This window comes from Rhynchophorus ferrugineus, unplaced genomic scaffold (assembly GCF_030347505.1).
Source record: "Rhynchophorus ferrugineus isolate W39M unplaced genomic scaffold, kcgeb_rfMv2 rfM6, whole genome shotgun sequence".
In the NCBI taxonomy this organism is placed as follows: Eukaryota; Metazoa; Arthropoda; class Insecta; order Coleoptera; family Curculionidae; genus Rhynchophorus; species Rhynchophorus ferrugineus.
Window position 1 is genome coordinate 18,187,045 of NW_027472585.1, and position 15,763 is coordinate 18,202,807.

The window sequence follows — 15,763 nt, forward strand, 5'->3', positions numbered from 1 at the left end:
ATATTTGGATCTTAACTATTTACCACAATTATATTATTAACTATTTTTTAGGAGAATTTGACGACCAATTACCCAAAGCCAAAGGTAAGGTAATCCAAGATGTTAGAGAATCTGTTACCATTGAAACGGTAATGTCTCAAAAACCAATGGAAGAAGTGCCGGTTATTCAGGAATTACCCGAAGAGGTCGAGGTCCAAGAAGAAGTCACTGATGATGGAAAGAAACAGAAAAAGATCATTAAAAGAAGGACGATCAGGAAGCGCGTAGGAAGCATTCAAGAAGACACCCATATTGTCACCATTGAAGAAGAAGGAAAACTGCCTCAAACTGCAGTAACTATTGAAGAACTGACCATACCAGAAGACGAACTGAAAACTCTACCGTCACAACCCGAAGAAGAACCTACGTATATAGAGGAATTACCGGAAGAAATAATCGAAACTCAAGTAGATACTGAAGAGGGCCCTAAGAAGAAAGTGTTTAAAAAACGTACCATCAAGAAACGTAGAGGTAGTAAAGTAGAATCAACAGAAATTTTCTCAGTTCAAGAGGAAGGACAAGAACCACAAACTTCTGTGACAATACAAGAAATCACAGAGGAGGAAACGCTACCTGAAGAGGTCATTGTAGTTCCTGAAGAAGTCATCACTGAAGACAGAAAGAAAATAATTAAGAAAAAGATCATTAAAAAGAAAAAAGATGGTAAGGAACAAATTATAGAACAACACACCGTCGAAGAGGTAGGAAAAGAACCGGAAGTTACTGAAACGATAGTTGAAGAAAACATACCAGATGAAGAACCAATATATATTGAAGAACTTCCCGAAGAAGTCGAAGTGGAGGAAGTGAAAGGACGTTGGGGTCCTAAGAAAAAGGTTATTAAGAAGAGGATTATCAAGAAACGCCGTGGTAGTAAAGAAGAAGAAACCCATATTGTGACGGTGGAAGAAGAAGGTAAGAAACCACAATCTACTGTCACTATAGAAGAGAAGACCATTCCCCAAGAAGAGCTGAGACCTTTGCCTGAGGTCGCAAAAGACCAACAAGTAACAATTGAAGAAGTACCCGAGCAAGTCATAGTAACACACGTCGATACCTACGAAGGCCCCAAAAAAAAAGTTATTAAAAAGAAGGTATTTAAGAAACGTAGGGGTAGCAAACAAGAAGAAACAGAAATCCTAACTATTGAAGAGGAAGGTAAAGAACCCGAAACATCCGTTGTAATTCGAGAAGTTGAAACGGTAGAAGAAGAGAAAGAGGTTCCTAAAAAGCCGAAGAAAACCAAGAAGGTGAAGAAACCCGAACAAAGTTTGATTACTGAAGATGGTTACTTAATTGTACCATCTCTGCAAGAGGATAAAGTAAAACCCGAAGGCATTGAAGACATGATTCAGATGGAACTCATTAAGAAAGCCTTGGCTAAACAAGTACCAGAACATATCGACGTTGTTCAAGAAGAGGAGCAAAGAGAGGTAGTTAAAAAGAAAGTAAAGAAAATCGTTAAAAAGAAGAAGGAAAAAGCTACCGAGCAAGACGAAGAGCAGCCTCTATTCGCCGAAGAGTTACCGGAAGAAATTACCATTGAAGAGAAAATCAATGAGGAAGGAATTCCAGAAACCAAAATAACTAAAAAAAGGGTAATCAAAAAACGTAAAGGAAGCGTGCAAGAAGTTGTTCAGATTTTTACGGTAGAAGAAGAAGGTAGGGAACCTCAAACTACTGTAACCATCGAGGAGATTGAAATTTCCGAAGAGGAACTAGACGAAGTTAAACCGACCAAGCCGGACCGCGCAGTTATTATTGAAGATGTACCGGAAAAAGTGGAGGTGGTAGAGACAGTGACATCAGAAGGTCCAGTTAAGAAAACTATTAAAAAGAAAATCATCAAGAGACGGAAAGGCAGTAAACAAGAAACGACTGAACTGACCGTGACAGAGGAGGAAGGTAAACCAGCGGAAACTACCATCACAATACAAGAAATTGATTTGACAGATGAAATTAAAAAATTACCAGATATTCAGGACGAACCTGTTATCATCCAAGAACTTCCTGAGCAAGAACAGGTATTTGAAGACGACGTTACCAAGAAGATAATAAAGAAGAAAGTAACAAAGACACGAAAGGGTAGCAAACAGGCTATCGAAAAGAGATTCATTGTCGAAGAGGAAGGCAAGGAACCAATTGCATCAGTAATTTTAGAAGAAATCGATTTACCAGATGAAGTCGTAGAGGAGCTTAGTGTACCATCATTAAAACTAAAGAAACCTGTCTTTATTGAGGACGTGGTACCCAAAGTCGATATACAAGAAGTTCAGGTCAAAGAAGGTCCTAAAAAGATTGTCGTCAAAAAGAAAGTGGTAAAGAAGGAAGAAGTTCGAAAGGTGAAGGAGGCCGAAAAGAAACATGAACCTGTGGTTGCAGAGGAGTTCCCTGAGGAAATTCGCATTATAAAGGAGGAAGATAAGCCAGAGAAAATTATCAAAAAGCGAGTTATTCGCACACGAAAGGGTAGCAAACATGAAATTACCCAAATCTTTACGGTAGAAGAAGAAGGTAAAGAACCACAGACAAGCGTTGTAATTGAAGAAATAGATTACCCAGAAGACCTAGTTAAAGAATTGCCGTCAATCAAGCCAGAACAGACGGTTATTTTGGAAGAAGTACCCGAACAAGTCGAAGTTGTCAAGGTTCAAACACGTGAAGGCCCTAAAGAAATTATTACTAAAAAGAGGATAATTAAAAAGCGTAAAGGAAGCAAACAAGAAACCACGGAAATCATTGTCAGAGAAGAAGAAGGCAAAACACCAGAAACAACCGTGACCATTGAAGAGATTGATGTTCCAGAAGAATCCTTACCCGATGTACCATTCACTGAAGAAGCCGTTGTAATACAAGAGCTTCCAGAGGAGGTTCAGGTAGTTGATAAAACCACCACCGTTAAGAAAAAAGTTATCAAGAAACGTAAAGGCAGTAAACAGGAAACTACCGAACATATAACCATTGTGGAAGAAGGTAAACGGCCACAAACAACGGTCACCATTGAAGAAATCGATATTCCAGAAGACATTCTTGAGGAACTCACTATTCCCAAACCGAAAACACAGAAACCAATATTCGTTGAAGACGCACAAGAAAAAGTTAATGTTACAAAAGTTGAAATACGCGAAGGCCCCAAAGAGAAAATTATCAAAAAGAAAATCGTTAAGAAGCTTAAAGAATCGGAAGAGTTACCTGTGATTGCTCAAGAACTTCCAGAAGAGATTAAAGTCTTCGAAGAAAATGACAAGAAAATGATTATTAAGAAACGAGTGATCAAAACTAGAAAAGGCACTAAAGAAGAAGTTACTCAGATATTTACTGTTGAAGAAGAAGGTAAGGAACCACAGACATCAGTAGTAATTGAAGAAATCGAAGTTCCTGAGGATGAAGTTGTAGAAGAATCACAAGAGCCAGTTATCATTGAAGAGGTTCCAGAACAAATTGAGGTAACCGAGACTGAAACAGATGAAGGTCCAAAGAAAGTAACTATTAAAAAGAAGATTATTAAAAGAAGAAAGGGTAGTAAACAGGAATCAACAGAAATCATTGTGCGCGAGGAGGAAGGAAAAGCCCCTGAAACTAGTGTGGTCATTGAGGAAATCGAAACTCCTGAATTTGTTGTATCTGAATTACCACTCCAGGCGCCAAATGCCCCAATTGTAATACAGGATCTTCCAGAAGAAATTGTAGTCGAAGCTAATAAGACTATCAAAAGAAAAATTACCAAAAAACGCAGAGGTAGTAAACAGGAAACTATTCTAACAGTTACTGAAGAGGAAGAAGGTAAGAAGCCACTAACATCGGTAATAATAGAAGAACTAAAAATACCAGAAGATGTCGTTAAAGATCTCAAAATTCCAACTATTGAATCCAAAGAGCCACTATTTGTCGACGAGGACAAAGTTGAAATTACTGAAACTCAAGTCGAGGAAGGACCCAAGAAAAAAGTAATCAAAAAGAAAATAATCAAAAAACGAGTCGACAAAGTACAAGAAGAAGAACTAGCACCATTGATTCCAGAAGAAGTAGATGAAGAAAAACCAATTATCATCGAAGAACTTCCTGAAGAAATTCAAGTGATTGAAGATGAAGCTGGTCCAACTAAAACAACTAAAAAGAGAACCATCAAGAAGAAGAAGGGCGATAAGGAAGAAATTACCCATATTGTGACTATTGAAGAAGCCGGAAAGAAACCTAAGACATCTGTGACAATTGAAGAAGTTCCAATTGATGAGACACCAGAAGAAGAGTTACCTGTTTACATCGAAGAACTTCCTGAAGAAGTACAAGTTGAAGAAGTGCCCGGCAGATGGGGACCACATCAGAAAACAACCAAGAAACGAGTTATCCGTAAGAGAAAGGGCAGCAAACAGGAAGATACTCTCATTGTTGTAGTCGAAGAGGTAGGCAAAAAACCACAAACTACCGTTACTATAGAGGAAAGAACAGTCCCGCTGGAACCCATGGCTGAAATTCCAAAACTTCCTGAATATGAGATAACTGAACTTCCAGAGGAAGTAAAGATAATTGAAAAGATAACTCCCGAAGGTAAAAAGAAGGAGGTTATCAAAAAGAAAATCTACAAGAAAAAGAAAGGTGCCAAAGAGGAACAGACCGAAATAGTTGTCATTGAAGAAGAAGGAAAGAAGCCACAAACCACTGTGACCATAGAAGAAATTGACCTTCCTGAAGAAGTAGTTCGCAAAGCGCCATCTGAGAAACCATTAGAATCAACTGTTACATATATTGAGGAATTACCTGAAGAAGTTGAAGAACGTATTGTTGTTGACGAGGAAGGTAAGCCGAAGAAGAAGGTGACCAAGAAACGAGTAATTAAAAAACCTAAAGGCGACAAAGAGGAAGTTATCGAAATTGTAGTTATTGAAGAAGAAGGTAAAGAACCGCAAACTTCAGTTACAGTTGAAGAGGTAAAGCCAAGTCCAGAAAAAAAACCGAAGAAGAAACCTAAAGATACAAAACCAAAACAACTAAGAAGAGAATTGTCAGTTCTTGTTCCACTCGAAGTTAAACAGATCAAATTTGAGAAGGTTAAAATTGTGGAAGCTAAAGACGTTCCTCTATTTGGCGAAATTAAACTACGTAAACCCAAAAAACCCACCGAAAGAAGAGATTCTAGTATCAAGGTACAAGTTCCACGACTTAAGAGCCGAATTCAACATGTCGATTTTCCACCACTCAATCAAAAGTTCCAATTACCTAGAATATCCTTGATGGAACCTGTTTACAGAGATAATGGCGTTCTCTCCAGGAATATCAAAGAAGCCGAAAAAGTTCCCAAAACCAAACGTAGAAGATTGAGGGATAAGGACGTTGTCAATAAGGATCTGGAGAAGCTAGACCTTGAATTGGAAGAGCTGAAGAAAAAAGAACCTGAGAAAGTACATGAAGAATACAAACAACAGAAGGTTCAAAAGAAGAAGCCTGTAGAGAAGGATGAGCCCAAGAAACTCAAAATCGGAAAGGGAGAAATACCTAAGATAGAAGAGGTAGAAGAAACTGTAACGCTCAAGAAAGTCCCAGTGAAGATCGAGGAAGAAGAACTGAAGCCTGCTCTGAAACCAGTAAAGAAGGAGAAGCCCGAACAACCCAAAGGCAAGAAGTTGACTGAAGACGAAGCTGATCGAATAAAATTCGAACCTTATGATATAGACCACGAAGGGCCAGAATTGGACGAATATGTCCCTGGAGCACCCGAAGAACACGAAAAGGAAAAGCCCAAGAAAGATAAAGTTAAGGTCCCCAAAAAGAAGAAAGAAAAACCAGCACCTGAAACAGAAGAAGCTACTTTGGAGCTTGGTAAACCAAAGCCGCTGGAACCGGAAGAACAACCAGAAGTTACCTTGAAGTATAAACAGAAACCTAAGCCGGAAGAAATTCCCGAAGAAATAAAATTAAAACCTCACAAAAAGAGAGAAGATGACGAAGAATTTAAGGTCGCAGTCGACACTGTCATGAAGCACGATACCATTGTTACTTTCGAGGGTGAAGACATCGAGATGTCTATCAAACCGGACGACGAGACAGATAAACTGAAGAAGAAGAAGAAGATTATCAAGAAAATTAAACGTAAGGGTTCGAAGGGTGAGGTTACAGAGGAATTAATTGACTACCAAAAAGCTATTCCTGGTGAAGAACAGCCAACTGAGGAGTTAGTTGAGGAAATTCTGGAAGAAATTCCTCCAGAAATTGTCGAGGAGGTTGTTACTGAACAAGAATATAAGGTCACCGAGGATGACACAATTACAACTGAAACACCTTCAGAAGAAACAATTGTCAAAGAGAAGATAATTAGAAAGAAAATTATAAAAAAGAAGAAGGAGAAAGACGGAGTGGAGCAAGTAGAAGTACCATTAGAACAACCAGTCGAAGAGGAAATTTTCGAAAAACCTGAAGAGGTACTTGAAATACCCGAGGAATCTAAACCTAAGGTCGAGAAACCCAAAAAGCTTAAAGACGTACCAGAAAGGGTTGAAGAGAAGCTTAAGAAACCTAAAAGACCACTACCCATTAAAGAAGAAAAACGTGATAAGATACCGCGATTGAAAAGTCGAATCAACCATATACCATTTCCACCTGCGACCGAAGCAGAAAAAATACCACAAATAACTGACCTACCTCCCGTTTACAAAGATAACGGCGTGGTATCCCGTAATATTGAAGAGGCGAAAAAGCTGCCTAAGAAGAAGAAGATTCGTGTCAAGGATTACGAGAGAGATCTCACAGATTTGGAAAAGTTGGACTTGGAAGTTGAAGAGCTTCAAAAACGAGAAAAAGAGAAACTGGACAAGGATTTGTTTGTCAAACCAGAAAAACAAAAACCACAGAAACCCAAAGATGAGGACAAAAAACTGAAAGTTGGTAAAGGTAAACTGCCGGAACAACCAGGACCGGATGAAGAAGTCACTCTGAAGAAGGTACCAGAGAAGCCGGAGGTAATTGAGACTCCAGAAGGAGCCAAGGTGCCTAAGAAAGAACCCAAAGAAAAACGCGTGCCAAAAAAGAAAGACGAATCAGAGCGTGATAGAGTTCCGTTTGAGCCATACGATATAGACCACGAATCTCCTGAAAGGGAAACGCTCGACCTGCCTAAACCTGAAGAAGAACACGAGGAAATAAAGGAGAAAGAAAAACCAAAGAAACCAAAGAAGAAGTCTGAAAAACCTAAGCCTGAAACAATCGAAGACCAGATTGTTCCTGGAGTACCTAAACCAACAGAGAACGAGGAGGTTCCTGAAATCAAACTGAAAAAGAAACAGAAACCAAAACCGGAACCCGAAGGTGACGAGATCAAATTGAAACCTCATAAGAAAGAAGAGGAAGACGAAAAATTCAAAGTCGAGTCAGAAACGATTATGAAACACGACACCATCGTCACGTTCGAAGGTCCGGATATCGAAATGGAAATTAAGCCCGACACTGAGACCGAAAAGGTGAAAATTAAAAAGAAGATCATTAAAAAACTCAAAAAACCAAAGGAACAAACTCCAGTTGACGAGGATGAAGAGGAGTCTATACCAGTCGTGGAAGCAGAGCTCATCGAAGAAGAAGAAGATATACCCGAAGAGAGCGTTAAGGAAGAAATAGAGGAGGCACCAAAGGAAGAAGAAAAACTGAAAAAGAAAGTAAAGAAGCACAAGAAAATCCCTGAAGAAGTTCCAGAACAAGAAGCTCCAGTTGAAGAACAACGTAAACTTACCAAATTAACTATTAAGCGAGTGCCTGGTGAAAAACCACAAACTCCAATAATAACTGAAGTTAAACCAGAATTTGCCGAGGTGAAGTTAAAGAAATCCAGGCCAACGCCTAAGAAACCTGAATCAGAGGTGATTGTGCCGAAAATACGGCTCAAGAGCAAAATACAGATTATCGAGTTCCCGCCATTTGACCAGAAGGAGCATAAACCTCTTATAAGCGAATTGGAGCCAGTTTATAGAGACAACGGCATCATATCTCGAAATGTGGAAGAAGCGAAGACTGTCAAACCCAAGAAAAAGAAACTGGTCACGCGAATCAAAGAATTGGAAAAGATCGACAAGGAATTTGAGGAGCTGAAGAAACCCAAGGAGGAAGTGCACGATGAATATCGGAAACGCAAGGAAAAACCCAAGAAAGAAAAACCAGTTCTAATGAAGATCGTCGTAATCGAGCATTTGCCACAAAAGGCCAAGATTGTCGATTTAACTCCAGAGGTTGTTAATTTCGCTGAAATTAAACTGAAAAAGCCAAAGACCGGAGGAGCAAAAGAACCTACTCAACTGGTAGTACCTAAACTAAGACTAAAAAGCAGAATTGTTTGGGTGGATTTCCCACCATTAAGTGAGGTTCTTCAACCACTCAATATAATTGATATAGGCTCAATAAGGGATAATGGAGTTATTTCTAGAAATATCGAAGAAGCCGAAAAGATCAAGAAAATCAGAAGGCGAAAACTGAAAGACACAGAGAAGGAACTAACACCTTTGGAAAAACTTGACTTAGAATTTGAAGAAGTTAAGAAGAAGGAATTGGAGAAAGTTGATGAGGCCTACAAATACGTACGCCAACCCAAAGAAAAACCAGAAGCCGAAGAAATCACTCCTGTTCCACTCAAAATTGGAAAGGGCAAGATGCCTCCAGCAGAAGAAGAACCCGAGCAGGTTAAATTGAAGAAAACTCCACAGAAACCGTCCGAAGAACAGAAAGAAGACGAGGTTAAAGAGAAACGTAAACCGGTTGAAACCGATAAATCAATTGAAGAAAAACCAGAAAAAACTATCGGGAAGCCAGAACTGAAGCCATTCGATATACCACAGGGTGAGACTGAAAAACTAGACTATCAACCACCTGAATACCCAGAAGAGGAAGAAAAGGAACCTGCAAAGGAAAAACCAAAATACAAAAAGAAGAAGAAGGACAAGCCGGTTCCAGAAACAGAAGAGGTGGTTTTGAAAAAGGGTGAACCTAAAAAACAGCCACCCGAAGAAGAAGAACAAGTTATATTGAAGGCTCCTAGGAAACCAAAACCGGAAGAAACTCCGGAAGAAATTAAATTAAAACCATTTAAGAAACAAGAGGAGGATGAAATATTTAAACTGGAAGGAGAAACCATAATGAAACAGGATGCTATAATCAGCTTTGAGGGCCCGGATATTGAGATGGAATTCAAGCCAGAGGACGAAACCGATAAAGAGAAGGTTAAAAAGAAAAGGATTATTAAAAAAGTAAAACGCAAAGGCTCCAAGGCAGAAGTAACGGAGGAGGAAGTTCCAAAATTGGAAACGGAGATAGGCGAAGAGCTCGTCATCGAAGAGGAACTAGAAAGATCTACCCCGTTAGAAGAACAACCAATCGAGGAAATTAAACCCATTGTCGAGGAAATTAAGCCGGTAGAAGAGGAAACTAAGCCTGAAGAAGTAGAAGAAATTAAGGAAGAAACTGTCATTAGAAAAATTAAAAAGAAGGTTCCGAAAAAGAATAAAAAACCGGAAGAACAAGAAGAGGAAGTTTTAGAAGAAACCGAAGAAACGGTTGTTAAGAAGATAAAGAAGAAAGTTCCGAAAGAAAAAGAGGAAGAGGTTGAAGAAGAAACGCTTCGAACTGCCGAACCAGAAGAACAACCTGAAGAGAAACTGGAAGAGATAATACCAAAAAAACCGGAAGAGGAACCAAAGAAAATTAAACAAGAACCTGAAAAACCGGAACTCCAAGAAGATAAGCCGAAGAAACCCAAGCGTCCTCTACCTAAAAAGGACGAGAAGAAAGACAAAATACCCAGACTAAAGAGCCGAATTAATTACGTGCCATTCCCGCCAGAACAAGAAGCCCACCGAATTCCTAAAATTACCGATCTGGGTCCTGTAACAAGAGACAATGGAATTATTTCCAGAAATATTGAAGAAGCTGCTAAAATCAAAAAGACCAAAGTAAAAAAACCGAAAGATTTGGATAAACATTTGACCGATTTGGAGAAACTCGACCTAGAATACGAAGAACAAAAGAAGAAGGATCTCGAGAAACTAGAAGAACCTCTTAAATTTGAACGGAAACCCAAGGAAAAACCGGAAAAACCAGAAGAAAAGCCTGGTATTAAGATTGGAAAAGGGCAAGTGCCCGAAGAGACCCCTGAAGACGATAAAGTAACTTTAAGAAAGATTCCTGAAAAACCAGTTGAAAAGGAACAACCTGTTGTTGAGGAAAAGAAAGAGGAGCAACCAAAACCGAAGAGACCAGGCAAGAAGAAGAAAGAAGGGGAAGTGGAGCGCCCAAAATTAGAACCTTTCGATACTGATCGCGAAGAAATAGAGCTCGAAAAATATGTACCGCCAGAAAGTCCCGAAGAAAAAGAAGAAAAACCGGAAGAAATTAAGGTTCCTTACAAGCGGAAAGAAAAGAAGAAACCTGAACAACAGACTGAAGAAACAGTATTACAAAAAGGAACTCCTAAAGCTCCAGAAGAAGAAGAACCTGTTGAGGTGAAAATTAAGGCACCAAGAAAGCCAAAACCCGAGGAAGAACCCGAAGAAATCAAATTAAAACCTTTCAAAAAGCCGGAAGATGAAACGCAGGAGGAGATACTGCCAGAGGTAAAACCAAAAGCAGAAGAACCTAAAGTTGCTAGTCTGCCGGAAGAAAAGAAAAAGAAAAAGGTTCCAGTTAAGCCAAAGGAAAAGAAGCCAGAAGCTTTAGGCATGAGATTAAAGAGTAGAATCAATTATATAGTTTTCCCGCCTCTTACTGAAGCTGAACAAAAACCTCACGTTATAGTATTCGAGCCAATTATAAAGGACAATGGTGTAATATCGCGTAATATTGAAGAAGCATCTACTATTAAGTCAAAGAAGAAGAAGAAGCCAACTAAAACGAATCTAGAACAGCTGGAGCAGGAATTAGACGAGTTAAAGAAAGTGCGTGAAACTGTCCACGACGAATTCAGAAAAAGACCAGAAAAATTAAAGAAAGAAAAACCGATAATGATGAAGATTGTAAGGGTCGAAGTCAAGCCTCAAAAACCAAAAATCGTTGACCTTACGCCTGAAGCAGTCAATTTGGCTGATATTAAACTAAAAGCTCCATCCAAAAAGCCAGACGCCAAAGAGCCCACTGAAATGAAAGTTCCCAAACTCAAGCTGAAGAGCAGAATTAATTGGGTAGAATTCCCTCCACTAGATGAATTGTATCAAACGTTGAACGTCACTCATATAGGTGCTGTTAAGGAAAATGGTATCATATCTAGGAGCGTCGAAGAAGCCGAAAAGATCAAAAAACGGCGACCAAAGAAGTTTAAAGATGTAGATAAGGAAGCTACCGACCTAGAAAAATTGGACTTAGAGTTTGAGGAGTTGAAACGTAAAGAACCGGAGAAAGTCGATGAAGCATACAAATATGAGCGAAAACCAAAAGAGAAACCAGAAGAAGAAAAGGAGGAACCGGTAGAAATAAAAATACTAAAAGGTAAAGGATTGCCCAATGAAGACACAGCGGAAGATACTGTAACCTTAAAGAAACGGGCTCCTCAAAAAGAAGAAATTCTCCCAGAAGAAATTGTTAAGGAGAAGGTAATTAAACCAGAACAGAAGGAGACGGAAGAAAAAGAACCTAAAGATAAAGTTGAAGGCCCACCTTTTGAGCCATTTGAGTTCAAACACGAAGACACTGATCGAGACACACTTGAACTTCCTGAACATGAAGCACCCGATAAGAAGAAGGTTATAAGGAAAAAGGTGATTAAAAAACCAAAAGAGAAAGAAATGCCAGAAGATGATGTTCCAGAAGTGCCCCAAGAAAAGACAGTACCAAAACCGCTAGAACCTGAAGAACAAGAAGAGGTAGTTTTGAAGGCACCAAGAAAACCCAAACCAGAAGAAGAGCCGGAGGAATTCAAATTAAAACCAATTAAGAAACCAGAAGAAGAAGAAGAAGCCGAAATGGTGTCTGTTGTGCTCCCACCAAAGCCAACAGAAACGAAAGTATTAGAACCAAGGCCAGACGACGAAATCGACTTCAAGCCATATCCGGATGACGATATTAAAAAGAAAAAGAAGAAACTAAAGCCTAAGACAGAAAAAATGGAAGAAAAACCGGAGGAAGAAAAACCAAAGGAAGAAAAACAACCTCAGCCTGAAACTCAAGAAGAAGAAGTTGTACAACAAGTAATCTTGAGGAAAAAACCAAAACTTGTAAAAGATGAGCCAGTCGAAGAGATAGCTGTTAAACTGAAAGAACCTGAACTTCCGGCTGAAGTTGAAGCTGAAACCGTGGTGATAAAGAAGAAGACGCCAAAAGAAGAAGAGGCAGAGGCTAAAATTGAGGTGACTTTGAAACCTGAAGAAAAAGTTGAAGAAGTTATCACCGAAGAAGTAGTAATCAAGAAAAAGAAGGTCAAGAAACCCAAACCGGAAGAAGTAATCGAAATAAAAATAATAAAGGAAGAGCCACGAGAGGAGCAACCAGAAAAGGAAGGTGTAACAATAGAAGAATTAGCACCAGAAGAAGTGCCAGAAGACACACCAGACACACAAGCTATTCCAGAATTACCAATAGTGGAGGAACCAAAGGAAGAAGAAGCACCAGTTGAGAAACCTAAGATTCAGGAACAAATTACCGAAATCGAAGATGACGTGATAGAAGAGAAGCCTTTGGAAGAAGAAGAGCCTAAGTCTGAAGAAGTTCCAGAAAAAGTAATTAAATTGAAGAAAAAACCAAAGAAACCCCAAGAAGAACCAGCCGAGGTTGTTATTCCAAAACCGAAACCACATGAAGAAATTCCAGAAGTGAAATCGGAAATCGTCATTAAAGAAGAAGAGGAAGTTACCAAACCGGAACCATTGGATACGAAGGCTGAGTTTACTATAGTTCAGGAACCACAAGTTCCAGCAGAAATTAAACCAGAAGACGAAGTACCCTCAGAGGAAATAACTGTATCCATTAAGAAACCAAAGAAGAAAATAAAACCAACTGAAGAAAAGGAAGTTGAGGTTTCTCTTAAGAAAACGCCTAAACCTGAAGAGCCAGAAGAGGGCGCCACTGATATAAGTGTCAGTGTAACAGTCCCAAGTGAAGATCAAGCAGAACTAAAGATAACCAAAGAGTCTGAAACAGTTCAGGAAGAAGTTCAACTTGAATTACCATTGAAGAAACATGTTCCAGCTGACGAACCTAAAAACGAAGAAGAAGAAGAGAAGGCTATTGTTCCAAAGAAACCTGAAGATGAAGTGGCAGAAGAAATTGTATTACCTAAAAAGAAAAGCAAAAAACCAAAAGAAGTTAAAGATGAGGTAACTATCAAGAAACATGTACCAACCGAAAAGGAGGAACCCGAAGAAGAAGTTAGTGTTCCTAAGAAACCTCAAGAAGAAGTTTCAGAAGAAATTGTAATACCGAGAAAGAAGGATAAGAAACCAGAAGAAGATAAAGATGAAGTAACTATTAAGAAACTTGTACCAACCGAAAAGGAGGAACATGGAGAAGAAGAAGTTAGTATATCTCAGAAACCCGAAGATGAAGTTTCTGAAGAAATTATAATACCAAAAAAGAAAGACAAGAAACCAGAAGAAGATAAAGATGAAGTAACTGTCAAGAAATTTGTCCCAACAGAAAAAGAAGAACCAGAAGTGGAGGAGGAGGATGTAGAAATACCTAAGGAGAAACCAGTTCAAGAAGAAATTAAGGTTGATGTACAAAAACCGAAACCAAAGGAAAGGAAACCCGAAGAAGTTGAAGACGCTACTGTGAGGAAGCCGGTACCAGCTCCAGATGAGGAAAACGAAGTAGTGATTCCAAAGATAGAAGAAACCGAAGAGGAGGTGGAAGTTAAAATAAGAAAGCCGAAGCCGAAAGCGCAAGAACCAGGCGAGGCCGAAGATAAGGTGACAGTTAAGAAGCACGTCCCAGTCCCAGAAGAAAAAGACACCGAAGAAGAAATCAGTGTGGAGGTTAAGCTGACCCCTAAGAAAGAGCAACCCGAAGAGGAGCAGGAAATTACCCTTCCTAAACAGCAAGAGGATGAAGAGGAAGTTAAAATATCTATCAAGAAACCTAAGAAGAAGAAGAAGGAACCGGAAGAAGAACAAGCTGAAATAACTGTCAAGAAGCCAATACCTGTTCCAGATACAGCCCCTGAACAAGAAGAGAAAGTAGAAGTTAAAGTATCTGTTCCACTCAAAAAAGAGGACGACACTGAAGCCGATGTAGTTGTCACAAAATCCAAGAAGAAAGAACCTGAAGAAGGCGAAGATGAGGTAACTCTAAAGAAGTTAGTTCCAGTAGATGATACAGAAGAGGATGAAGTAGTTATTAAGCCAAAACCGCGAGATGAAGAAGAAACTGATCTGTCCATCAAGAGACCGAAAGAGAAGCCTGTCGAAGAAGAAAAAGATGAAGTGACGGTAAAGAAATACATTCCTACTGAAGAAGAGGAGGAGAAAGTTGTCGTTAAAAAGCCAGAAGGAGAAGAGTTTGAAGAAACATTCAAACCAAAGAAACCAAAGAAAGAAACCAAAGACGAAGGCGAGGACGAGGTTTCCATTAAGAAATATGTGCCTGTAGACAAACCAGATGAAGACGATGAAGAACCTGAAGCAATTGTCATTAAGAAGCCGAAGAAAATTGAGGAACAACCTGAAGTTGAAGCTGAAGTTCGACTTAAGAAACAACCAGAAGAAGAACCCAACGAAGAACAGGCCGAAATTAAGGTTAAGAGAAAGAAGTCTTCTAAACCTCCAGTCGAAGAAGCTGCTGAAGAACTTACGGTACAACGCCTTAAACCTATGAGACGAAAATCAGAGCCGGAGGAAGAAACCAAAGAAGAAGAAGATGAAGTACCCTCTGTGACCTTCAGGCCAAGATTGTCGAAAACAAAGGAGGACGTCGAACAAGAATTCAAAATCTCTCTAGATTCTTATGCAGAAGAAGAAATAAGTTTGACTTCAAAGATCAAATTAAAGAAGCCAAAAAGACAACCAACGTTCGGAGAAGAGGCCGCCGAGGAATCGGTGAAAATTATCGAGGAGGTTGAAAGCGAAGGCCCAGCCATTGAAGAAATTATCGATGAAGGCAGTGACGCAGAAGAATTGCCACTAGACGACGATGAAATATCCGAAAGTTTCCACGTAGCCTTTAAGAGGAAACCTTCAAGAAAGTACTCAGTCGTACACGAGAACGAAGAAGATGTAAGCCTGAGTCTAAAGAAGCCACTCAAGAAGGAGAACTTTGGTGAAGAGGCCGAAATCGACATTAAACTCAAACCAAAGAGAAAAGAATCCGTCTCGTTATCAGGTAAAATTGTTCCGCAGTAGTAGTAATTTGACATTCGAACACTTTTTATTTACAGAAGAAGTATCTTTGAGCATCACCAAAGAAAAAGAAGTTGAAAAAGTCACAATCATCCACGAGGAAGAGGTACAGAAGGGCGACGTCTACTATTCAGTCATATTTTACGATGCTGAAGCTGATCAGGCTTGCGATCTGGTCGAGGGTGAGAAAGTGTATGTTGTAGAAACTCAAGGAGAATGGTGGTTCGTCAAGAAACACCTGACTGAGGATAGTGGCTGGGTACCAGCCAATATTCTCATGGACGAACCACAATATATTCAGTTCGTGCAGAAGAAACTCAATGAGAAAATTGACAAACTACCTGTACTTGAAAGTAAGTAATAATTAATGCAGTAAATTAATGTTAAGGTTTTAAACTTGTTTACATTATTATTTGTTAATGGGTAGAAACAAT

The 15,763-nt window shown here is 39.3% G+C and overlaps 1 protein-coding gene across 1 annotated transcript in view; it reads left to right on the top strand.

The window, feature by feature from the left end:
* LOC143197894 (uncharacterized) overlaps positions 1–15,763 on the top strand; it is a 316,954-nt gene that overhangs the window by 293,964 nt on the left and 7,227 nt on the right. The window contains exons 81-82 of the mRNA XM_076406689.1: positions 52–15,312; positions 15,368–15,682. Of these exons, the coding sequence (XP_076262804.1) occupies positions 52–15,312; positions 15,368–15,682 (15,576 nt within the window). The remainder of the gene's footprint in view (positions 1–51; positions 15,313–15,367; positions 15,683–15,763) is intronic.